A 27134-nucleotide genomic window follows, 5' to 3' on the forward strand; every position below is an offset into this window, starting at 1 on the left:
AGGCACGACTGATAATATTAGTGCAATATGTGCCCTGTCTAATAAAACTATATGTACCAAGATGATCATGAATAGATTTAACTCATCCCGCAGGGAATATTTATTGGCTTTGTCGCCGCAGTGACAGGAAATATAATTACATTGTACTGTTGCTTTTCAGCTCAGGTGAATTGTTACTTGTTCAGCATCTGGGTTTATGTAATTTGCCAAACAAAAAATAAAAATCTGTTTTTAAGTGTGTCAATTATGCATGCTGCGGACTGAGAAAATGAAGTTATAACTCTTAGTAGTGTTATATTTGTATTGTGTTCCTAGCATCATTTATCTTTCCGCCTCTGGGAACTCCACAAAATTTAGTTTGATAAGGAACCTTTCAAGCCTCTTGCATAATGATGAATTTCACTTTCTTCTCTTCTTTTAGGTACCTGGATGGGAACCAGTTTACCCTGGTCCCTAAGGAGCTGTCCAATTACAAGCACTTAATGCTCATGTGAGTATACCTATAAGTTATTGGATGTAGGGTAGTAATAACGGGCTATTATAAAAGAATGTAGAGGAACTTTACTTTTTACATTTACTAACAGCTAAACGCCCAGTTGTAAGGTCTATTGATTTGTACTATTTAGTATTTCTGAATTACGGCCTAAGGGGCAGCTGCTTTGTGGGCAGGTAGCCATGACACCTGTGATAATGGATTGATAGCGGAACGCTGGTGCAGTACAGTAAGGCTATCCATTAGCTTTCTAGCCAAGAATCCATCCTGCTGGGGACTAACAGTGGTTCAAGTAGAATGAAAATAATGACAGGTTCCCTTTAATTTTGCCTTTCCAAATGGAGATGTAATAAGGTACAGTGGTGCCTTGGATTATGAGCATAATCCGTTCCGGGACCGCGCTTGTAATCCAAAAACACTCTTAAACCAAAGCAAATTTTCCCATAAGAAATCACTGATATGCAGACAATTGGTTCCACACCCCAAAAATAATGATTTATTATTCTGAATAACATGTTAAACAAATGAAACAAACATTCAGAAACATCAGAATATGTGATATTATAAGTTACTGTACAGGAATGGAGAGGATGGGAAACACAAGGGCTGACAGAGACTGCAGGGAGCATGAAGGAATGAGCAGGACATATGTGGGCACATACATGCAGCGCTCTCTGTCCAGGGAGAGAGGGGTTACAGCTATGAAGAGATTATCTCCACAATCCTGTCCCCTGATGTAAGCCCCAGCCTGAAGTGGATCTGCTATGATTTGGAAGGGGAGGGAGACTTTCTGGGTCAAAGTACAGTGCCCCTCTTCTACTCGCGCTTCCACCCAGTACAGGGAGCTCTTAAACCAAAGCAATGCTCTTAAACCAAGTCATAATTTTGAAAAACTGTGAGCTCTTAAACCAAAACGCTCTTAAACCAAGTTACTCTTAAACCAAGGTACCACTGTAAATGCAATGCACGGATGTGTCTTTTTCAGAGACCTGAGCAATAACCGAATCAGCACTCTCTCTAATCAAAGTTTCAGCAACATGACTCAGCTCCTCACTCTGTAAGTAATTTATTGCATCTACCCTTCTTATAAAGTGCACAGCAAAGGAAATAGAAGCGTCTTCCCTAATAACAACAACCTTCTTGCTTTTTCTTTCAGGATTCTCAGTTACAATCGTCTCCGCTGCATTCCTCTTCAGGCTTTCGATGGTCTGAACTCCCTCCGGCTCTTGTAAGTGGTGGTTTACAATGCTGAATAAATAGCATTCCCATAGGCACATGTCACACCATCTATGCATATATTAGAACAAGCCAGTTTTCATCCATATAATTGAGGCGTTGTTTTTCATATTCTCTCAGATATAGCTGATGTTTGCAGTTGACCAACCATCTACTTGTATCCTATAGGTCTCTACATGGCAATGACATATCCACCATTCCTCAAGGAGCTTTCAGTGACCTTTCATCTTTGTCACACTTGTAAGTTAATTCTTTGCATTAATAATATGAAAAAAGGACAGTATTGGTTTTCAAAAAATAAAGGGATCAGGAAGGAAACTTGGTTTTATTGTTAAATTGGCTCATAAAAGAGGTATTCTATTATCACACTGATATGCCTTTACTTTATGAGCTATGGGGATCTGTCTTTTAAGTTTTTTCTGGCACAGCATCGTTCTAAAGCGCCCAGCTGTACCGGGAACCCAGTGCTGTAGTCCTTTGCACAGTCAACTGCTGATGTGTTGCTGTTTAGGGTGAAAATAGTGGCAGGGGCTTATAACTACACTAAGGGCCCTATTACAAGGAGCGATAAGTGGCGGGATGATGATTTCTTTAGGTTCAGACCAAAAATCATTGCCCGCGCACCATGCATCGCTACGTGTAATAGCGGTGCGCGTCTGAAAACTAACGATTGAATAAACAGTTTATATCACCTCTCCACACTCCCATTTTTCTCCTGTTCTCTGCTTTCTCCCCATTCCCACGGCTGCAGCTTAAGAGCGGCCTGTCTGAGCTGACAGGCTGCTTAGCCAATCACTGGCCGCAGTGGTCTCAGACAGTAATTGGCTAAAGGCCCTATTCCACGGAACGATTATCGTTCGTATTCGGCCGATATCGGCAGCTACGGACGATAATCGTCCCGTGGAATAGAGTGCAACGATCAGCCGACATCGTTCATGTCGGCTGATCGTTGCAGTCGCTTGTTTTTCAACATGTTGAAAAACAAGCGACTGATATAGCAGCAATCTGCTGCCGTGGCTCCGTTGAATAGGAACATCGGCAGCAGACGCTGCTATATCCTATGGGCTGCCCGGATGATCAGCCCCACCGCAGCTCCCTCCCGCGCTCACCTGCTCGCTGCAGCCGCGTTGAATAGCGGCGGCAGCGAGCGGGGAACGAGGAGCAAACGAGCGCTGAGAGCGCTCGTTTGCTCCTCTAAACGACCAGTGTAATAGGCCCATAAGCAGCCCGTCAGCTCAGACAGGCCGCTCTGAAGCTGCAGCCATGGGAATAGGGAGGAAGCAGAGAACAAGAGAATGCTGGGAATGTGGACAGGTAATATAAACTGTTTGGGCAAGGGCTGCATGGACATCGCCGACAATGTCCACACAGCCCTTGCTAAAGATTATTAGGTCGTGTAATAGGCCCAGAAAACAAGCTCCTATCTAGCAGATCATCACCTAAGGGTCAGAGTTGTATGAATATGTAACATCCATTGATATAATTTGAAGGTTCATAGCACACTTTACCAAATGCCCTAATATGAATGTATTGTCCCCTAGAAATGTTCAAAGTTAGCATGTGGTGCCTCATAAAGGCACAAAAAGGAACATCTACCGGCCCATAATACAGAACCATAGGGTTCATATGTCATTGTGAAGGATCTACTTGGCTAGGGTACTCCACACCATAATAATCCATATAAATATGTATTGAATTTGACCATGGATTAAACTACAACATTTGGCAGATTATAGTGTGCAAGTATTTCTTATTGAATTATTCCTTTTTGTGTCATATGCTTTAGTATGTTTTTACATCCTACACTTTGCCTTCATTCTATGTAATAGAACGAGACAATTTTCTGAGCACCTCTGCAGATATTAGACTTGACGTATTGAAAACACAAGCCTTGAAATAGATCCCATATTTTACAATACTTCGTCTGCACTTGAGGAGTACTGAGAGCAATGTTTCCCATTCATCCTATTCCAGGGCTATTGGAGCAAACCCTCTGTACTGTGATTGTAACATGCAATGGCTGTCAGACTGGGTCAAGTCAGAATACAAAGAGCCTGGTATAGCTCGGTGCGCCGGACCTGGGGACATGGCTGACAAGCTTCTCCTCACTACACCTTCCAAGAAGTTTACATGTCATGGTAATATCTAATTCACTTCGTACTCTGTCTATATTACCTAGCGTCTGTAACATTTTATTATACTTTAGACCAAACTTGTTTCCATGTGGAAAAAAGTACATTTGCTAATATTTTTATTGAAATGTTATAGATTTGCCATTTCAAACTAACACTCAGTCTTTTACTTTTGGCCTTATGATAATCCTTGCCCTAGAAATTCCAGGGCCATGTGGTTTTCTTGTTGCAGGTAAGGGTGCTGGGCCCCGCGATATCAAAGCCAACTTTCCTTTATATATCTTCCCTGAGATGTATCCCCCTAAATCTAAACATGCATGTCACTTTTCCACACCCCTGTCTTTGTGCTATATCTCCAAGTCTGAAACTGACTGAAGATATAGGTCAACCCTGGTTTGGTTTATTATAAGCAGATTTGTGTACATGCTAAGTAATAAGGGATATTATTACTTTTTAAATGTGTCGTGAAAACCAAGATGTTCCCTTGATAACATCACATTTAGGAACATCTACCATCTCAGTGTTCCTCAACTTGTGGCTTAACAGTCTTGTCAAAACTACAACTCTCAGGATGCCCTGTCTGTCGCGGTAAAACAGGACATGTTGTGAGCGGTAGTTCTGCACCAACTATAAAGGATCTGATCAAGATATGTTTGTGCTTTATTATAATATTGCTATATATTCCTTTTTTTGTATAGGACCTGTGGATGTCAACATCCTGGCCAAGTGTAACCCATGTCTATCCAACCCATGCAAAAATGATGGGACCTGTAAAAACGACCCAGTAGACTTCTACCGGTGTACATGTCCTTATGGTTTCAAGGTAAAGTTAGTAAAATAATTTGTTTGAAGTCATGGTCATTTGTGTAATTTATGTTGATTCATGTTACATAATGTTATGTTTCTAGGGTCAGGACTGTGATATACCTATCCATGCCTGCATCAGCAGTCCTTGTAAAAATGCCGGAACATGTCACTTGAAGGAAGGGGAGAAGGATGGCTATTGGTTAGTATTGTCCTTGCTATTAAAATTCCTATAATTTAGCAATAAAATATGTTCATATGAATATTTGAATCTATGTAAACCAAGTTTTGTTCATTCAATATGCACCTTAAGGCTATGTTCACACTTCGTAAAAGTACTGCCGTAGTTTGGAGGAGTTGAACATAGCCTTATTTGCAATGGGATTCCGGCCGGAGCGTACACACATCGTATGCGCTCCGGCCGGGATCCCATGCGGCACCGGAAAAAACTGACATGTCAGTTTTCTGCGGCCGGAATTCAGTGAATTCTGGCCGCAGAAAGACCTGTCGGTTCACACAGTGAAGCGAGCCGCTCCGTCCGCTTGCTTCACTGTGGGCTATGGGAAGCTCTGATGCGGGTGCGCACTGATGCGCCCGCATCAGAGCTCAGTGGCCGGAAAGATCACACGGCCGGTACTTAAGTACCGGCCGGGATGATCCGGGCTGAGACCGTCCGTTCCGTGACCCGGCTGGGGTCACGGAACGGCCGGGTGTTCACGTAGTGTGAACATAGCCTAATAGAGAATATTGTAACCTTCCGTACCCAATCACCTTATGGTATCAGATGTAGCTTTTTATCTTCCTCGTGGCATAGAATCCATTAGCATAGTTGGTATTAGATGTGGCAGCCCTCTTTCCCCTATGTATATGTCACATTTACTTGCTTTATTGAGCATATTACCTGGAGCCAGGCATATTTTATATTCCACATACCTATTTCCAATATGCGGATCTGACACTTTTAAACATATGCTGCCAATTTGTTCCACGGTATCTTTCTCTCATTGCTTCCACATGCTGCAAACAAAATGTGACAGGTATATTATGGACAGCTATATATTTTTATAGAAAAGTTTCTTCCATAGTATATTTTTGCATTCTTAGCTCCATAATTTATGACCACAAGTCTGCTTATCTTTACATCAACGGAAACCACCAGTTACACTATGGAGCTAGGTCATCTTATCAAAGGCAGTAGCACCAAACTGAGGATAACACTCACCCTTCACCATCAGATGACCTAAACTTATTGGATTTAGAGGTCAATGCTTATAAAAGACATTTCCCGTCTTCCCATCTACTTTCCAGTTATGTGTTTTAATGTATAGTTTGTATCTGTTTAGGTAATTTCTCATACAGCAAAGCATTCCACTGCAAATAGGTCCATGAAATTCACTACAGATTTTTCAAAATGCAGTTTTTTTATTTTTTACTTTTTTTAATGGCCTATCTCTAGGATAGACCATCAATAACTGGTTGGAGGTCGGACACCAGGCAACCCACAGAACAGCTGTTTGCCATGGGTAGGGGGCACATGCACAGTTAACAGAACTAGCAGATACCTGCGTGCATTGTGTAATAGCCATACTAAGTTACTGTAGTTCAGCTCCTATTCATTTCAATGGGTCCTCCACCAATCAGATGGTCTATCCTAAGTATAGGGCCAAAAGGATAAGCCATTTCTGAAAGGTCCTGGGAAACAATTTGATCAATAATCTTATTGAAAAGTCTTTGACAAGAAATGTACTTATCAGAAGTGCTAGATACTGGGGAAGAACTATAAAACTATACAGTGTGCAGAGGAAGCATTTGTATCTGAACAGAAGGGTCTAAGGGCCCATTCACACTACGGAATCAGCGCAGAGATTTCGCTCGGAGCCCCTGCATATGGACTCCATGCCGAATACCACCTGCTATCTCTTTCAATGGGAGGCCTTGCGAGTCTGCGCTCTCCGCGCCTCTCCGCTCAAAGAACTGACAATTAAATTCTATAGCAGGCGGAATTTTGCGTGGAGTCCGCGGACTGGGGTTTCCGAGTGGAATCACCACACCGATTCTGTAGTGTAATTGGGCCTTAACTGCTAAAGAAGGAGATAGTTAAAGGACAAGTGCCATGAAAAACTTTTTCCCAGTAATTGAAGCACATTACAAAGTTATATAACTCTGTAATATGCTTCAATCACCTATCTGCCTCCCTTCCCTGTTTTTCCCACTCCACCCCCCACCAGGAAGTGTCCTGACTCACACAGACCTGATTACTGTTGTCACCGTCATCAAGCTCTTCTCTCAGCTCCTTCTCTTGTTACACCAGCCTCCCCCTCCCCTGCCTTGTCAGGTGACAGGCTTGCTCAGCTCCCATTGGCTGAACAACTGCAAGCCATCACTTGTCACATCTCACTTGCTTATCTTCCCTCAGACTGACTCCGGCACATAGGCAGCTCCCCCCTCCCCTCATACCCTCTCTCTTGCTGCCGTGGACTCAGTGAAGGAGTCATGTCACTAGAGAAGATAAGCTGAGCAAGCAGAGTCACCTGACAAGGAGGGGAGGGGGAGGCTGGTGTAACAGGAGCTAGAGCAGCCCTCCTGCTGATGACTCATCCTCACAAGAAGGAGCTGCCTGGTGACGGTGAGGACAGTCATTAGGTCTGTGTGAGTCAGGACACTTCCTGGTGGGGGGTGGAGGGGGGAAAAGACAGGGAAGGGAGGCAGATAGGAGATTGAAGCATATTACAGAGTTATATAACTTTGTAATGTGCTTCAATTACTGGGAAAAAGTTTTTCATGGCACTTGTCCTTTAAGAAGTTATGAGTGGACCATTAAAATTTTTGGGGGGGATGTCATAAATTTTACATTGAGCCCAAGAACATTAAATTAAACTTTTAGCTAGGTATTATTTTAAACAGTTCAGTGCTAACTTGCTAGACAAAGCTGAATATTCTGGCCTTGTATGACCGACCCCAGTTTTTGTCATGGTCAAAGGGTACAAAACAAACATCATGTAAATCAAAGAATGAAGATAATAGAAGAAAAACAATATTTAACAAAAAATTTCAAAAGTCCATTGATTTCTAGCCGTGACTTCTAGTAAGTTGACCTATGAGCTTTCTTTCTTCTAGGTGTACATGCCCAGATGGCTTTGAAGGTGAGAACTGCGAGGTGAACATCGATGACTGTGAAGATAATGACTGTGAGAATAATTCTACCTGTGTGGATGGAATCAACAACTACACTTGTCTTTGTCCACCAGAATATACAGGTGAGATGACCACTAAAACATAAGCTTCATAGTCCATACCATAGAGTCAATCCACCCTCTTATTCATATCATGTATACAGGAATGGATCTGTAATTGTCTTCTTATAACATGTTTCCATAAGAATATCATTATAATTTGAAGTTAACATTTGGATTCCTTTTATTAGAGATGGGCAGTCTATGATCTAGTAGCTATGGGGGTGTACAGATACTAGATAACTGACCTGTACTATATGGAATTGAGTGTATAGGACTTCTGATCTGCTAGTCAGCTTAGCACATTCAGCAATAGTGACCACAGTCATCTTCTATCATAACCCTGCAATTGTCACCATTTTCACGCCAGTCAATGAGTGTGGACTTTCTTGCCTCTATACAATATATTCTCTTACTAGATGAACCAAAGCTTGCTGCATCCGCTTCTCTGCCTCCATCCTTGTTGCTTCTGTCTCTACATGTTGTGTTGTTTCCCAATAAACACATACGTATCTTGTCTCTTCTGTCTTTGTTGTACAAGCTGCTAATCTGAATGAGGTGGAAAAAGGTCAGTGTTTCTTCATCCTTTTCTCCTAATCTCTGTTGTATGTCATATCTTTATTTAAACCTGATATCTATCTTTTTCTAAATTTCCTTTTTTTTGGTTGAATGCAAGGTATTGTTTTCTGTTATCATCCATTTTAGACCATGGAGAAGGTGACTGTTGTGTTCTTCAATGTGTATACTGACAGGGACCCCTAAAAATAATAAAACGTAAATCTATAGACCCACTGTAGAAAAGTATAGAAATATCTCTATACATCTGTGTGGATAATATTCGCAGCTTTTACAGTATTTGCTCTTTACTTTAGGTTTAGTGTTCTTTTGGCATATCCGAAGGCTGTCTAGTATACAGTACACAATGTCGGCTGATCATTGTTGAAAGACCAACGAATCAAATAGCAACGATCTCCTGCCGTCGCCCCATGTAATCTTCTATGGGCTGCCCGGCCGATTTAACGGTAGCCTGGGCAGCTCCCCGCAGCTCTTCAACCCCCCCCCCCCCACATACACACGCTCTTACCAGCTTGCTGTCGGTACCTTTATAAGCTCCGTCAGCGAGCGGGAAACTAGGAGCAAGCAAGAGCTGATATGACAGGCCGCCGCTCACTTGCTCCTGCTGATCGCCAATGTAATAGGGGCCTTTCATTACATAAAACAATTATCGTCTGTAATGGCCGATAATTGGCCAGATATGTCAGATAATCGTTTGTGGTACATAAAAAGAAAAAAAGGAAACACAGTGGCGCTGCATGTGCAGGCGGATTAACCCTGTGAGATGTGTATGTGTAAATTCACACAAATGCACGCTCACCTGGTTAGGTCGTACGTATTAGGCACGACTCTAATGTAGGCTTGTAGGTATATAAGGAGGGCTGCTGCCTTCCACCTTCCGATATCCCTGGATGTGGGATCGGGATCGAAATCCAAATGACCTTGCAACAATGGTGGATTCCTTGCCACTCAAAGCTCCAGGCACAGTCACTCCACTTCAATCAAGAGGCAGAGATTTCCAGTGTTCTTGCCAACCAGATGTGTTCTTTATTGCTACGCGTTTCAAGGGTTAACCACCCTCTTCATCAGGCATATGAAGAGGGTGGTTAACCCTTGAAACGCGTAGCAATAAAGAACACATCTGGTTGGCAAGAACACTGGAAATCTCTGCCTCTTGATTGAAATGGAGTGACTGTGCCTGGAGGTTTAAGCGCCAAGGAATCCACCATTGTTGCAAGGTCATTTAGATAATCGTTAATGAAATATGGCCTTAAGTTTGGACCATAGTAATCTTGCCCCTTTGACTTGGAATTTTGAAAACACTATCGATAGCCTATCCTTAGAATAGACTATCAATGTCTGAATAGACATTCGGGGCACCAGCTACAACCAATAAATAATAAACTTCTGTTAATGAATGGGAATCTCAAGAGGTTTGATCCCACCAGTCACACATTGATGGTCTATCATAAGGAAAGGCCATGCACATTTCACTCCATTCCACAGATGGAATGTTGGCATTGTCCATCATCATAGATCAATGGTGGCCAACTACAGAGGCCATCAGGTTCTCACCTTTGAGTCCTTAGATCTTCACCCCATACCAAAGATCAATGTCTATTGCTTGCATGTGCCCATTCTCATTGCTTTGCTTCTTCTGAATGTTCCATTGCTTACTTCACAGGAATAGGTCTAGAAACCTATTTCTTCTAAAAACATTGGTCTCCTATTATTTCCAGGCTGTATTTTTAATAGTTTCTGGAATAAAGCTTCCTAATCTCTTTGTGATATTAAACACAGCCGAATGATTACTGTATCTTAAAGGGCCGATGCTAGCGCACACTGTTATGCCAGAGAGCAGATGTAAAGCTTGTTAATATATATTTTATGTTACAAGTCATCTCAAGTAACATGAAAGTGCCCCTTTAGGTACAATTCATGGGAGCCAAGTCATCTATTGCAGAGCTTCATAATCCAGCAGGCCGCTCGTGGAGACTTCATGCTGCTGCACTAAGTTCATTATTCCACTTCATAAAAAGATACGCTTTGTATTTCAGTACATAGCGGCAAGGGAAAGCTAAAGCAGGTGTTCCTCCAGCGGCTTACATGCTCTTCCATAAAGCTGTCAGGATAACCGAGTGTACTTCGCCACAAACTGCAAGTGAACTGAGGGACTTTGCAGAAAAGCAATAGTAAATGTTACTTTCTCACCCGCAGTGATTGTGTTCTCTTAAACACAGAGCTTCTGGGTCCCAGTGCAAGAACTGTAATAGGGACCCTTGTACTATGTCCTGATTATGGTTAGAATACAGGTGAACATGTGACACAGCAACCTTTACCGGCTGTACCGATCTTTACCTGTATTTAATGGATGTTTATAATTACCATAGAACCTACGCATTTCAGGCCACATTGAGCATGGAAATAGAACCGGTTACAATGATAATGCAGTCCAGTCTGCAGGCAGCATGTAATAAAGCAGGAGGAGCTTAGAAGATTGATATAGAGTTTTTCTAGAAAAAGAACTTGTCATTGCTTATTCTGAGCTAAGTAGTCAAGTCTACATGTATAGACAGATATTGTAGCTGTCAATCACGTGATTGACCACTTGTCTACTTAGCAGTGAATGAGCAGAGATACATAAAAAAGACTTTTCCCACAAAACTATACATCAATGTGCACAGATCCTCCTGGTCTATAACATGCTGCCTATAGATGGGCATGTGCTTTCAAAGTGACTGGTTCCCTTTCATAATAATATATGGTAACATACTGTGAGATATGGAAAAAGGATAGATAGATATGAGATCGATCTATCAAGATGGATAAATCTGAGAAAGAGATGGATAGAGATAGATAGATAATATTCAATCTACTATTGGCAGCACATCCATTGTCATGTCTTATTCAGAAATGCTATTCCTTAGTTAATCATGGATATTGAACATTTTTCATTTTTTATAATTGTATTTCTAGGTGTATCTTTTCCGAATCATATAATAATCTATATTTCTTATTATAACACTTGTTAGGACTCCGACACTCCATTTCCGCACTTACTGTTTCTTTCATTATCATATTGCCTCAGGGTATCTCAGGCTTCTTAGGTATTAAAGGAGCTCATATTATCAGTAATAGCAATATTAAGCTTAAAGGGTGTAATGTTTTATTATGTTATATTGCAGGTGAACTATGTGAAGAAAAACTGGACTTCTGTTCCCAGGAAGTAAATCCATGCCAACATGATTCTAAGTGCATCATGACACAGAGGGGATACAAGTAAGTGTAGGATAAACTGGTGGCCATAGTCTGGCCCACCTCCATTACCGTGTAGCTATGTAAGTGCTCTAACTAAGGTTTCTCAGACTCCTTAAAGACAATAATCCAGACTGTATTCTATACAGGACCCTAGTCTTTAAAAAAGTTTTAAAAAGTTTACAACACATGACATAACTTATGAGCTGAGTGACACACAAACATACACAACCTAAACATGTGTCTACTTCTATGTTGTAGATGTGACTGCACCCCAGGATATGTTGGGGAGCACTGCGATATAGATTATGATGACTGCCAAGATAACAAGTGTCGTAATGGTGCTCGGTGCACAGATGCAGTAAATGGGTATACATGTGTGTGTCCGGATGGCTACAGGTCAGTCTGATTCCAAACATTAAGGATTAAATTCTACACATTAATATAATATGGCTGCCATAGATTTCATTTCCTGACATTGAAATTTTTATAGAATTTTTTTATAGATTTATATTTCTATTTTCCAGCGGTCTGTTCTGTGAGTTCCCACCTCCAATGGTTCTGCCGCGTACAAGTCCATGTGATAACTTTGAATGTCAGAATGGAGGACAGTGCATCATGAAGGGTAATGACCCGTCCTGTCAATGTGCATCCGGCTACCAGGGGGGCAAGTGTGAAAAACTCACAAGCATCAACTTTATCAACAAAGACTCATTTCTACAAATCCCATCAACAAGAATCCGCTCTCAGACCAACATCTCCTTACAGGTTTGTCAACTTACAGTTTTAATTTTGTTCATTTGGAATGTTCTGTATATAACGTATATCTCAAGCCAAACCCTAAGTCATGGGTGAAGCAAAGCTTGGCCGGGTCTTCTGTTAGAACTCCCTACCTAATATAGAGAAATCCATGCACCAATGTTAGGGACCAGCAGCTGCCTTCCTTCCTTGACAGATAACAGTATATTTTAGGTGGAGCAGATCAATAGAACCACAAGTATTAGTTCTGAATAAACCTTATTCATAAGCAAGGAAACCTGCTATTATCACTGACTAGTAAGTGTGTGTATACACAATGTGATCTCCATCATCACTATCTTCTGTACTTAGGACTGTGAAATCACAGATGTATCTGTATTAGTGATCCTGGAGTCCAGCTATATGTTTTAACTGTACTGTGTTGGATGCTCTTATGGGGTATAAAAGTTATCTGGTATCCACATGATGAGGGGTAACCAGCTGATCAGCAGGGGTCCAACCACTAAGATCAAGACCAGTCCCAAGAATGGAGGTCAATTGCCTCCAACCTTATGGAATTGTAAAGCTTTATTCACTCGGGGGAACAATTGACCTCCGTGATCGTCAGGGGGTCTCAGTGGACCCACTCCCATTGATCAGTTGGTTGTCCTCTATTCTGTAGATTTAATCCTGTGGATAGGGGATAACTTTTAATCTTTGGACAACCCCTCTGGGAGAACTGCTTCTCAGAAGGTATTCCTCTTATAAAATATTAAGCTGGAGGCAATGCACCATGTACAGACGGTTTCCTCATTTCTGGTGTATAAATACTTTGCATTCTCTGGTCTCTTTACTGCTTTATGACACCATTTTGAAGTTAAGGATGCGCCCAACACTGAGGCCCTCAGGCCTTGTCTTTGGGACAATAAGGAATGCCACATTATAATATTAGGGTCTGCATTACTCAAAGAATCCATGAACTTCAAATGTGAATTGGAGCTTGGTATAGTAACGCCATAGAGGGGTATGCATCTTGCAGCCTTGGTATGTTGCCCTATTACGACTGTCTGAAATGTTTACAAGGTTTCATCATTTGATCTAGCTATCTGAAGGTTACAGAAAACCTTATCAATATGAACCCAGAATCCGTGTCTGAACTGTTCACATTAGGAGATATCTGTATCATGTGATCACTCTCACAATAAAACCCTTATTTAGATACGAATCTTAGCACCACATAAAGGGAAGGTTTAATAAGAAGAACACATTGAAATTCCTTGAGAAATGAGATTCTCTGTTGCTGCTCCAGAAATCTGTTTTTTCTTTATTAACATCATACAGATGTTGATGTATGTCAGACTAAAAGAAAGAACATGCCGGATTACTCCATAAAACATAGAAAAAGGTCTATTTATTTTCATTATGAGTAATATGAAATATTATTTCTATTACTTTGATGACGTTGGTATTATCCAGGTACAGTTGGGTAAGGTCACATCCATTTGAATCATTACAGTAGTCAAAAGATGATTCTGGGTCCAGTAACTAATGTACTTATTCGCTGTATATTGGAAGTATTTCTGCTGGTTGTCAATAGAATCCTTCCTGCTTCACTCTTCATTTTCAAGGAATGAAGCCTGTCTTTGTAATGGGTGTAGGGATCTTCACAAGCAGAGATCTTTTAAAGCACTGATAGAAAAAATAGAAAAAAATATAGAGCAATATGTCGTGGCCTGGGGTTGCTAGATGGTGACAGTAGTGGGCTAGGTGGTGTGTTTTGGGTGAACACTTGTCATGGTGGCCAGGAATGGTGGTATCCACCCCCGGACACACTGACACTGGGCTTTGTAAAGGTAGCACAATGTGTGGGTGCAGGTGTGGCAGAGTCCAGGACTTAAACACAGATAACCCTTTGCTTGAATACTCTTCAGTGCAATAGAGTAGTGAACTTTGTTGTAAATGGAATTGCCCCCAAAATAATCCCAACAGACAATGTCCTCTTCTTCTAATGGACAACACAGAATTTCTAGCTTGGGTGCTTGTAGTGGAGATAGTAAGTAGGGAAGTGTCGCTGAGTTGAGTAGGTTAGAAGGGGTAGCTAAGTTGAGTAGGTTCAGGGACTGTCTTGGGGACCTAGTGCAGTACTCTGCTGGGATGGTTCGGAGTAACTTGGTATAGACTAAGTAGAAGACTCTTCTACTCAAGGTTAGAATACTGTATGTAGTGAAAAAGAAGACCGCCTTTTGCCAAACAAGTCCAGCGAGTGTCAGGTTTGGTAGTACGAGTCCCAGGCTTGAACAACTGGGCAAAGCTAACCTCTCAAGATTATCCGAGTATGCTGAGCAAGATCCAATGGAGTACTTCAGCTAATGCTATTTGCTCCACTACGGACTATTCCTAGAGTTGGATAGTGCTTACTGTATAGGAATCCCTGGCGTAGGCAAGGTTGAACCCAGGTGACAGTTACACCACCATTGGGTTTAGCAGTGCATAGTAGTTTTCCTGAAGACCCTTCCACCAAGAACTAACCCTCCTAAATAGGAGTGACTGGGACTAACCTCCTAGTGGTGGGGAAATACTAGAAAGAGTGAGGTGTAAAAGTGTATTAGATGAGAATAGAGTGTGGCACTGAAGCTAGTGATTGGATAACAGATAACAGTAAAAAAAAAAAAAAAAACACAGTTTACACTTAGCATACCTTTAGCTGTGCACAGAGACAGGGGAGAGTGAGACACCAAGTGGTGATGAAGCAGAAAGGCAGCCATTATCCCAGAGAGTGACACCTGAGTTACCTTTTGACAGGTGGAATAAGACTTAGTGGCACACGTGTACTGGGACACTACAAATATGATATATGTAATTCTGGATAAGGACTACTGTTCCTTCTCCATATGAGGCCCTGCTGTGGGTCCAGCAGCCGAAGTACTCTGCGATCAGCTGTTTTTACATTGTTATTGCCTTTTCTAATGAATGGGAGGCCATTAAATATGTGGTTGCATTGAAATCCCCTGTTAGGCCCTAAGCAAGAGACTATCCTATATAATGTACATAACTTTGGTTATTGTTCTAGGTGGCCACAGATGAGGACAGTGGGATCCTGCTCTACAAAGGCGACAAGGACCATGTAACAGTGGAGTTGTATCGGGGGCGAGTGCGGGTTAGTTATGACACTGGAAGTTACCCGGCATCTGCCATCTATAGGTAAGTTTATGGCTCTTTCCTGACCACAAATTCCTTTCTAAGGTGATTGACATACATGGAGTCAATTCAGTGATTCTAAAATGCAGTGGATCAGTCATCTGACAATAAAACTTGACAAGACAACATCCTAGACCCCTCTTCTTACTCCTTAACAGATTATATCGGGGGACAGAAGTATTAGAGATGTTGCATTTCAACTGCCCACCCTTTTGTTCTGAGAGAGATGAGACACCCCCAAAGATGTCCCTATTGAGTTCACATAAACGTTCAAATATCTGCTCAGAACCAGCTTTCCCCATGGATGATTACTGAAGCCCTTTAAAATGGGGGTTATCCTTCAATTTTTTAGGGGAATGCCCTTCAAATGCACTCATACCGCTCCACCAATTTGCTTGCATTCTATTATGCATTTTACCAGTCTAAAGTAACAATCTATATAAAATCCCAATAAACAATCATATTAAAAACAACATTTCTTCCATTCGGGCTTGTGCATCAGTCACTTCATTCCGTTTCTCCCTTTCTTGCATTGTAACTAGCTTATTTATACCCTTTATGTCTGTGGAGATTGCTCAGTCTAGACTGCGTTTAACTGTTTGGAGAGTAATAAAAGTTACGGCAGAAGGGAATCTGGTGGACACGGTACAAGGAGAACGTGCAGGTGGCATGCAGCCGACATGGCTTCATCCGTAGTGATGGAGTGAGGCTGTGTGGTGTGACCAGCCTTAACATGCCGAGTCCACCAAATTCTTTTCTTTAGGTGTTTCATAAGCACAAAATTTTGTATTTTGGCCACTGTACAACATAAACACAGCCATGTAAAGCTTAGCAGGCACGGCGCGGCGGTGTGATGTGCCTCTCTCCACAGCAATAGAGAGTGTTTGCTACAAACATCTGGTGTTGGCATGTTTGTAGGTAGAGGCAAGTGAGGATTGGCATGGTCTACAGTTTTTTTTTTTTTTTTTTAAGAATGTGTCCAGACATAAACCCAATTGTAAAACTCATTATGTAACACAATGATATTGTAGATAACTTCCACATGTTACCCATCTCAGATGCTGGTCCACTGCCTGTACTTTGTCTCCATGCTTAGATCACAGCCATTTGTAGGTTGTGGGGGTTCATCACACTAAATACTTGTTACAAATAAGGAATAAGAGTATCCTAATGTATGCCCCCCAACCCCAATGCACATGCACGCTCATCTCAGCATTTGTTCTCAATATGATCATGGGAATAAGCTGCTGCCAGACACCTCTGGACTATTGGCCATGAGTAAGGAAGTAAGGAGGTGTATATTTTATGAAATATATTGCATTTTCTGGGAGTGCAATAAGTGCTTTTTTATCCAGTGGAAATAAAGACTAAAGAAGTTTTACATTTCATGTTGGATCCAGGATTTTCTTTTATAGCAGCTTTTTTCTCACAAGGACAGAAGGATCGGCCATTTTGAAATACAGCTGTCTGTATTGGGGGTGAGCCAGGACACTGCGATATACAGTACATCAAATGGCTGATCTATGTATAGGATTTATACTAATTTATTATACTTGCCTGTACATTCTGATTGAAGCATGTTTGTGAGTTTCTTACAATATAGAGAGGGAGATAAGCTGCTACCAGACACTTCAAAAAATCGAACCTGTCCCTTCTTTGACCAAATAAAAGATGATTGATGACAGTAGGGCTCCCCAAACACTAGACTGTAGGATGATCCAATACAAATTGTCAGTGTTACCAAGCACAGCAGGGCAGATCAGTACACAGAGGGGCCTAGTCCCCCAGTGCATCAAACCGCCTAAATTCTATATGGATTAAAAGTAAGATTTACCAAAAATGTCCTATAGGAATATAACAGCAGTTTAGAGTCTTCTAGGTTGTTAGTTTTCCTTTAAATGAATATAACTGTATGTTATATATAATCAGCAGAGTAGAATTTATATTACTGATTGTCCAGAAGTGTAATAATTGACAGGCCTGGGTAGCCATTTACACAGTGCAGTGTCTGCTGTGCTAGGTCAGGGCATACTGGGCTGTCCCATAGACCTCTACTTGGCAGACCTGCTGCCTTCATGGGACTTCCAGCATCCTCACTCCAAAGTCCGCTTCCCATGCAGTAATTCTTCCTATCATTAGGAAGAAGAATATCGGGCCCTAGTGATTGGAGTGAATTGTCTTCCCCTAGTTTGGCATATTGTGTGTATAGCGACACCAGCAATGAATGAATTAATAAATCAGGTACAGACCATAGAGCGGCGGCCATAAACCAGCAGCTTCAGAGGCTGTTACACAGCGTGACACTCTAACTTACTTCGCTGCTTTCCAACTAGCAGTAAATAGACTGGAGGGAGAAAAACACCATTGTTAACAGAGAGCAGAGGGAATGGCGTCCTGTATTCACCGAGAATTAAAATAGGTTGGGGAACTGTTATATAATAATTGGCAATATCATCCAACAAGCAGCTGTTGTAGAGAGGTAAAACAACCTTACTGAACACAATACTGAAAATAGTAAAAGGAGTCCAGACAATGATAAGTGCCTAGTTTTACAAACATAGGAGCACAAGCATCATTGTCATTACTGCAGATTGTTCATATTTAGGCCCTGTCCTAATAAGCAGTCATCTGTGTGATAAAAGATTGCTCTTCTGAAGGTTCATATGACAGAAATCATGGCAGAAAACCTTTGGGATTGGATTTGGACACAGGTTATCCCCAGCACTGATTCCCAGTAAAAGCAATGAAAAAGCAATTCACACTGTTTCCATGCAGTTTCCAAAACATAATCCAACACAGAATACATGTGAAAACTGAGTGTGAACAAGGCCCCAGGGTATACGTTCCTGCAGATGAAAATCCACAGTATTTTGAAAGTGAATCCATAGCAGCAAATTCAAATCGAATAATCTTGAATGGCTTTTATTGACTTCGACAACCAGGACCCCCACCAATCCCAAGAACAGGTATTAAATTGTCCAAGCAATGAATGCAGCACTCACGGACCCTGCTCTCCATTCATTCAGTATGTACTCAGAAATACTTGGGGGCCCCAGGCTTGATCTGAAAAAACTAGGTTCGATCGAACTTGAACCTAGCCGAACCTTTCACATTTAATTGCTGAGGTCTTCATGGTCCGTGCCGAAGGAGGAGACATCCTGGGGACGGCCTGGATAAATCTCTGTGAAAGGTCGTCATATTCTGTGAATATTCGTAATTGCGTTTGTACCATATACTGTGACAGATGAGTGTTTACACTGAAAGATTTAAGAACAATTAACAATGATTTTGAGGTCATCTCAAAAGATGCCATCAACGATATATGAACAAATTTTCATTTGTAGTTTGATCATTGCCACGTTTACACCAGAAGATTTTCGCGTAAATTTGAACGATTTAACGATTTTTTGCACCATAATCGGCGCATGTAAAAGGCTCTTACGTTTGCACATAGAAAATTTTAGCAAATCATCAATAAGTTTAAAATTTGTAGATTTTTTTGTGTTTCCACTAACAACTGTTGACACCACCTGTGTAGGTAGGATATAACTTATAAGCAATGATTTGTGCTTTGCTGAAGTCCTCTCTATCTTCTTCTCTTTACAGTGTTGAGACTATAAATGATGGGAATTTTCACATTGTGGAACTTGTAAGCCTGGATCAAACACTGTCACTAATAGTGGATGGAGGAAACCCCAAGACCATTACTAATTTGTCAAAACAATCTTCTCTGGGCTTCGACTCTCCACTTTACGTAGGAGGTAAAAGATATTGGTTTGTCATGTCACTGATAATAGGAACATTTATTAAGTACATGTCACTATGATTAATATGTTCTCTGACCCCTGGATCACACATCAAACTCTTGCTGAAGTCTATTGATCAGACAAGCCGAGGGAATGGCGTAGGTGCTTCAGCTTTCACTGATGGTTTGTTAGACTAATCCACTGTACAAAGAAGACAAAACGAAGAGAAGAGATGACTGGTATCTAGTGTATGTTATGGCTGGTTATGTGCAGGGAACTATATAGTAAAACAATAGGAGGAAAACTGAACCTAAAGAAAACAAAGAGTGCAAGGAGCCATATTGATGTGAGTTGGATGAACCAAAGTGCGAAAAGCCAACTCTCCACAATGATCAATGGGACATAGAGACTCTTACAGTACAGCCCTGCAGAACCTGGCAGATGTTAGTGATCAAATCAGTGGTTGACTCACAGAATAAGTCAGTCTAGGTCTCTACCTAGCTACTGTATAGTTATATAGAAACTATGAGTGGTATTTTGCAAATATCGAAGATATTACCAGGCTTAGTTCTCCAGCTGCTCCCCATATGATGTGGCTTCTGGTGCCATGAGTGGGGATGCAGAGTAAGCATGGACCTGCAGAACTCCAGCATTGCTATAGGCTGCATACCTCTGGTGTAAGACACAAGGCTTTGCCTACAGCACACATAGCTTATAAAAAGTTATATATGTAACCGTGTTTGTTCACATCACTTACTGTCTTGGCTGTGACTCACAATCTACTGTAAATCTCTCTCGCAAGACCACATATGGGAATTTTATAGGAAACAGATTAATATATTTTAAGGTAATCCTAACTACCCAGGGGAACCTTAGAAATACATAAGAATCTATGTCATTGTTATATTATTGGATTGGGACCAATAATACCAAACACAAAACCCCAAGCCAACATTTCTAACATTTGACTTTGTGTTGGCACAAAGTTGTTGTATGGTGCATATTTAATTCTTCGCTTTCTGACAATGCAGGTATGCCAATAAAGAACAATGTTGCCATTCTACGTCAGTCCCCAGGACACAATGGGACAAACTTCCAGGGCTGCCTACGGAACCTGTACATAAATAATGAGATGCAAGACTTCAAAATGTTTAACCTGCAAACAGGAATAGTGCCTGGTTGTGAACCCTGCCACAAGAAAGTCTGCGTACATGGAACATGTGTAGCCACCAGTCAGTCCGGCTTCACCTGCGAGTGTGAAGGAGGCTGGACAGGACCACTATGTGATCAGCAGTCTAATGACCCTTGTCTAGGACACAAGTATGTGGGCTTTTTATTGATACACAGGCACATGATCAATATAGTATACATGTTAGAAATTGCTAGGTTCAACTAACATTAAAGAGACTCTGTCAGTAGGTTTATGTTGTCCTATCTAAGAATAGCATAAACTAGTGACATAGAAGCTGAACAGAATGATGTATCGATGTATGGAGTCCCTCTCCATTATGTGCATGAGCCCAGTAGTCCTGGATATTCATGAGAAGCAGAAAACCCCGCCCACCCGCTGCTGATTGGCAGTTATCTCTCTATGCTGTGTATAGGCATTCAACTGTCAATCAGCAGCTGAAGGGTGGGGGAGGGGTGTGGCAAGAATCCTAATTACCAGCATATTAGGAGAATGGCTGAATATACTAGTAATACATCAATCTGTTCAGCATTTCTGTGACTAGTTTATGCTGTCTTCATTTAAGGCAACATAAACCTAGTGACAGATTCCTTGGGGGCTGGGTTCACACTATGTATATTTGAGGCTGTATTTGGTCCTCATGTCAGGTCCTCATAGCAACCAAAACCAGGAGTGGATTGAAAACACAGAAAGGATCTGTTCACACAATGTTGAAATTGAGTGGATGGCCGCCATATAACAGTAAATAACGGCCATTATTTCAATACCACAGCCGTTGTTTTAAAATAACAGCACATATTTGCCATTAAATGACGGCCATCCACTCAATTACAACATTATGTGAACAGAGCCTTTCTGTGTTTTCAATCCACTCCTGGTTTTGGTTGCTATACAGCCTCACAAATACAGCCTCAAATATACATAGTGTGAACCCAGCCTTAATGTGTAAAGTCTATGGTTGTTAGGCCATGTTTCCTTCACAACCAGCCTGTTTCAGCCAGGACTATAGCTGTATCCATTTTTTCCAGCCACAGAGAGTCAAATTCTGAGTGGGTTGGGAGAACGTTGCTGAACCTGAACAGTTTGGCAAGTTCTCTCAACACTAATCTTAGTGTTTCATAGATACCTGTGAGAACACCCCAGTATGATGTTACACCACCACCTACTTACCAAATGAAGAGGTTCTCTAGAACATGCACTCTATGATATGGATTAAAACACAGAGAGATTTATTTTATGGAAAATCTGACATGACATTGTAAACAATACACCATTTAAGTTAATAGCACATTGTGTCTTGTGTCAGACCTGCTTTATGAGATAGAGAATGTGATGCATACTGTAACTGACTGGTGATCTGACATCCAGGCTCCATCAGTGTGATTATCTCACAGACATCTATGACACATGCCAACATCATATTGATGGGATTTCTCCTTTAAGCGTTCGCCCTTGGTAGTTTTGAGTACAGTTTTGTATCCTAGTGTCCACTGACAACAATGTGCTAATACCTCATGCCAATTAGATTAGCTCAGCCTAGTAAAGGTGTGTTTTGTCTTCATTGAATGTTATGGCTCATGTGTTCTACGATGGAATGTATATGATAACAGCGGCCTTGTTACTGAGATCTGAGAAAACGACAACCCCAGACGCTTAACCTTCTGTAATACCGTGATCAATCACAAATGCAGTATCAGCAAAAGGTGGGGGCTTCCTTTTTCCTCCAGTCCTCAGCCCTAGCGAGATCTAATGGTTGACACTTTTGAGGGATGGTCTGTGACCTAATCAAGACCCCCAGGGTTGTCCTGAGATGAACCCTGGTAAGGCACACATGGTGCTTTACATGCATAGGCTATTACAAGTTAGAAACTAAAAGGATACTAATACATGACAAATACCCTGTCATTATAGCAGGGGGCAGCCCTTTAATTATAATTAGTTTTACAATATAGATGATGGCAGTCCTTATAATTACCATGTCATTATACAAATAGGTGGTCCTTATAACTGTCATTATAGCAGTGGGCAGTCCTTGTATTATAATTTGTTTTACAATATAGAAGATGACAGTCCATATAATTACTGTACCTTGCCATAATAGAAGTGGGTGGTCCCTGTATTATAATTACCTTGTCATTATAGAAGTGGGTGGTCCCTGTATTTTAATTACCTTGTCATTATAGAAGTGGGTGGTCCTTATACTTACCTTGTCATTATAGAAGTGGGTGGTCCCTGTATTATAATTACCTTGTTATTATAGAAGTGGGTGGTCCCTGTATTATAATTATCTTGTCATTATAGAAGTGGGTGGTCCCTGTATTTTAATTACCTTGTCATTATAGAAGTAGGTGGTCCTTATACTTACCTTGTCATTCTAGAAGTGGGTGGTCCCTGTATTATAATTATCTTGTCATTATAGAAGTGGGTGGTCCCTGTATTATAATTATTTTGTCATTATAGAAGTGGGTGGTCCCTGTATTATAATTATCTTGTCATTATAGAAGTGGGTGGTCCTTATAATTACCTTGTCATTATAGAAGTGGGCGGTCCCTGTATTTTAATTACCTTGTCATTATAGAAGTGGGTGGTCCTTATACTTACCTTGTCATTCTAGAAGTGGGTGGTCCCTGGATTATAAATACCTTGTCATTATAGAAGTGGGTGGTTCTTATCCTTACCTTGTCATTATAAAAGTGAGTGGTCCTTGCATTCTAGTTGCTTTTTCATTATAGAAGTGGGTGGTCTTTTTCAAAGATTGAAAGCTCTTTATACATGTCCTCACCGGAATAGCTGTCAATGAACCTTCCCAGCTTCTCATCCTCAATGGTGTGTTAATAGATCAGACACAATCTTAAATATGACAGACTCCTGTTAAAACTATTCTAGTGAAACCTTAAAGTAATTTGAAATTTTGTGATATAATAGCAAACCCCTCCGCTCCCCCCCCCCCCCATTCATCAAATTTGCTTTCTCATTGAAATTCCCTATAAGTGATCCACCCTTATTGAACAGAGCCATTAGCTATCTACTTGCAGAGCTCCTATTAACATATATAACCCACCCTAGTAATACTCTTGCTTCATCCACTTCTCCGGAATGCATTTTTAGGGAAACGTGATAAATTTATTGGCGGCAGCCAGACAGATCTCTGTCTAGAACAGATTCTCTTTTATCTTTCTAAGCCCAACGTCTGTTTTCTAAGGTTTTGGCATAAAGTTTCTTATCAATTTGAAACGACTTTTTCCGCCTTGTTTTTTTCCGCAGCCTTTACCTCCTAGCATCTATGTCATTTTTATATTGAATTTATGCCGCTCTGACAGCTCGCAGCTGAAAGATGTTCGCAGTACCTTGCACATATGCTGCTCTTGGCAGAATTACTGCGTCGGCTTGGAGACAATTTATTTGTTTATTATAATTGTTGAGAAGGGTGTGAAATTCTTTAGAACATTTTTAAAGAGGGAGGATTCTAGTAGTGGCGACTAGTGGCTGGAGATGGTTTCCAGATGTGGGTATGGTGTTAAAGGCCCGACTGGTCTTTGTCGTTTTGCCAGTTTTGCGTATATTGGTAGCCATTAGTACAGGGATGGAAAACCTTTGGCCCTCTAGCTGTTGCAAAACTACAATTCCCATCATGCCCGGACAGCCAAAGCTTAGCTTTGGCTGTCCATGCATGATGGGAGTTGTAGTTTTGCAACAGCTGGAGAGCCAAAGGTTCCCCATCCCTACATTAGTATATTGCAAGGAAAAAATGTATGGGATAGCATAGTAGACCATTCTATCACATACTGTAAAGTTAAATGAAAAATATGCATTAAATGTTTATATTTTTTAACACGGCAGCCTATGGGTGGCAAATGCCACTATATGGAATCTGTCTCTAGTATCTCTTTAATGTGTAACAAGCTTTTCAACAGCTTCTTGTGACATGTGCCATAGTAGCCTATAGGAAAATAAAATGCATGCCTTATAGTGGCTTCTGTGACCATAAGGCTGGCATGAAGAAGAAGAAGCTGAACAGATTGATATTTATCTATATGGGAAAATATTTAGTATAACTTGTAATTTATTGATTGAAATCTCCGATGTTTTCATGCTAGAGTCCAGTCCATTGAGTGACCGCCCACTGGACTCCTTATCATAGAATGATCAGAAATTCAAATCAACAAGTTATAAGTTATATTAAATCTTTTTTCACAAAGATATATCAATCTGCTTACTTCTTCCTGCTGTATAACATGATGGTGAAAGATTAGATAGCATTGTCTTGGTGACAGGTTCCCTTTAATGTATACATCAAGAAAAGCTGTTGACAAGCTCCTGATGAATATTTTTTTAACAAATACCCTTATAGCCTGTGGGTGATGGATGCCACTGTTAGATATATGCTTAATGCACCCATGGGCTATTATGGTACTTGTCATTGAAAAAGTTATTGAAAAGCTTTTGACACATTTACCACATACTGTAACAATGACAGATTCCATATAGTGCACTGCTGCTTTGGCTGTAAATGGGGGACACACATTATACTGTACCTCTCTATATCAGTATGGAAAAAAAAACTACAATGATGGTAATCCAATATTTTTTTTGCTGTGTTATTAGGTGTGCACATGGCACCTGTCTCCCAATCAATGCGTTTTCCTACAGCTGTAAATGTTCCTCGGGCTATGGGGGCGTCTTGTGTGATGAGGCCGAAGAACAGATTAACCCTTGCCAGTCACTAAAGTGTAAACACGGGAAGTGTAGGCTTTCAGGTCTGGAGAAGGCCTATTGTGAGTGCAATGCTGGCTACACTGGAGACAGCTGTGATAAAGGTAAATCATCTATGATATTATTTCATATATTTATTGGATGCAGGACTTGCCATTTCCCTTACTTAGCTGGTTTCACTTTGATGCTTGTTATGTTCTTTCTATCTATCTGTACAGCAGGGCCTGAAGGTCTACAGTGTTGAGCGAATCTCTCCTTATCTGTTTCTCTGGACTAACCTAGCTTTGTTTCTCTGCTTTTTGTTTTCTGTTTGAGTGTTTTCTGTTAGCGGCATTAAATGCTGAATACCAGTATTGAATTAAATATATAATACTACCATTATTATACATCTTAGGTATTTATGCTCTGTTCATATTTTCAGTGTAGACTGCAGCAATATTCAAGACATCAAATATAATGGATCCCATTATATCACTGAAATGAGGATTGCTTGGGGTCAATAGACTCTGTTGGAAGCAATGGTGCTAGTGTGTACAAAGCTCACATACGATAAAGATCACAATAGTGTCATGGCTTTCATTTATAAAAAATGCCAGAAGCACACGCCTGTTGTAATTCTTTCAATTGGAACAGTGGTAGCCAAACAATCGATGTCTGTGATGTCTTGACCAGATTGAAAGAAATTGGGATAGGCGTGTACTGCAGGATTCCACGACTTGTAGTTGTGCTGATTGTGTGCACCGCTCTGATAAGGCCTGTGAGTGGCCAACACAGAGTGTACAGTGCTATCACTGGGGCACTGCCACCAGGCACTCCAGAGCAGTTGCAGGGCTGGAACAGGAACAAGCAGAGGGATAAGTACAGGTATTGTTTTTCCACATGACTACTAAGGCCAGTGACTAGCTGCAGCATCCCGAACACTTGCGATGTCTTTTGTTATAATTACTGACAGAACCGACTATCTACTTACTATAAGGCTTTAAAGGGGTTGTATAAGACCCCTCTGAAGGATGTATAATGGAATTTGATTTGAATTCTAATTAATAAGAGTGTCTGTTTTTGCAAAAAGCAGCCATTTTTTCTAATCTCATACAACCTTTACAGTGTTTGTACTTCCCTGTATAGTGTCATGTTATGTTTCTTCTGTATGTTCTGTAATGGAGAATGATTCCACACTTTGCCTTATCTCAAACTCTGCTCTTCACCCTTCAGCTTTCACTGATTTATCACAGAGAATTCCACAGGTGAGACAGTCGAAACACACAAGGGATGGTTTCCTTTTCCTCTATCCTCCCGCCTCTCATTGTGGTGTCTCCTTCCTCCATATATCAATGTCTTCCCCTTTCTTTTTCCTCAGCTGGCATTTATTTATTTTGTTTTCAGCATCAATGTGACTGGGAAAATGGGGAACAGGGCCAGGGAAGTGATTAACAGATGGCTCATTTTTAGCTGGTTTATACTTTGGTAATTTATGAAGCTAGTGGAATGTAACTTGTATTAAGCAACAGATTGAATAATATTGAGCTGGAGGTCTAATAAATTAAATTGCATACTCTCCGAAACAGTTCCCTCATGTAAACAGAACCAGCTGTTCAGGCGAAGAACAGTAAATGTGTAGTTTTACATTAAAGAGCTAAGATTTAAGCCACCAATTTTATTGTCATTGTAATAATATTGTATTTCTTGCTTATGGGCTATGAGAATTTTTTTCAAAAAATTTTGGCCACTGAAATAAAGTAGAGGGCAATGTCCGCCATAGTTAAATATTCTGTATCATGATGAACCTTCCATGGTTCAATTTTCAAAGCTTTACCCATAATGTTAGTGGAATAGACCAATGTG

General features: G+C 40.9%; 1 protein-coding gene and 1 long non-coding RNA gene across 3 annotated transcripts in view; one reads left to right on the forward strand and one right to left on the reverse strand.

Moving 5' to 3' along the window:
- The window catches only part of SLIT2 (slit guidance ligand 2), a 221566-nt gene that overhangs the window by 191613 nt on the left and 2819 nt on the right, over nt 1–27134 (forward strand). For both annotated transcript variants that reach the window (XM_069977458.1, XM_069977459.1), the window contains 15 exons: nt 422–490; nt 1479–1550; nt 1650–1721; nt 1898–1969; nt 3704–3867; nt 4560–4684; nt 4770–4867; nt 7783–7922; nt 11639–11732; nt 11970–12107; nt 12236–12476; nt 15517–15647; nt 19251–19405; nt 20422–20710; nt 25185–25396. In XM_069977458.1, coding sequence (XP_069833559.1) covers nt 422–490; nt 1479–1550; nt 1650–1721; nt 1898–1969; nt 3704–3867; nt 4560–4684; nt 4770–4867; nt 7783–7922; nt 11639–11732; nt 11970–12107; nt 12236–12476; nt 15517–15647; nt 19251–19405; nt 20422–20710; nt 25185–25396 — 2072 coding nt within the window. The remainder of the gene's footprint in view (nt 1–421; nt 491–1478; nt 1551–1649; nt 1722–1897; nt 1970–3703; nt 3868–4559; nt 4685–4769; nt 4868–7782; nt 7923–11638; nt 11733–11969; nt 12108–12235; nt 12477–15516; nt 15648–19250; nt 19406–20421; nt 20711–25184; nt 25397–27134) is intronic.
- Nucleotides 5616–27134, reverse strand: part of LOC138797385 (uncharacterized) — a 60784-nt gene continuing 39265 nt past the window's right edge. Inside the window, exons 3-4 of the long non-coding RNA XR_011363926.1 lie at nt 8315–8447; nt 5616–5682 (exon numbers count right to left, since the gene is read on the reverse strand). This is a non-coding gene — a long non-coding RNA (uncharacterized lncRNA). The remainder of the gene's footprint in view (nt 5683–8314; nt 8448–27134) is intronic.

Source organism: Dendropsophus ebraccatus, chromosome 7 (genome assembly GCF_027789765.1).
Source record: "Dendropsophus ebraccatus isolate aDenEbr1 chromosome 7, aDenEbr1.pat, whole genome shotgun sequence".
NCBI lineage: Eukaryota > Metazoa > Chordata > Amphibia > Anura > Hylidae > Dendropsophus > Dendropsophus ebraccatus.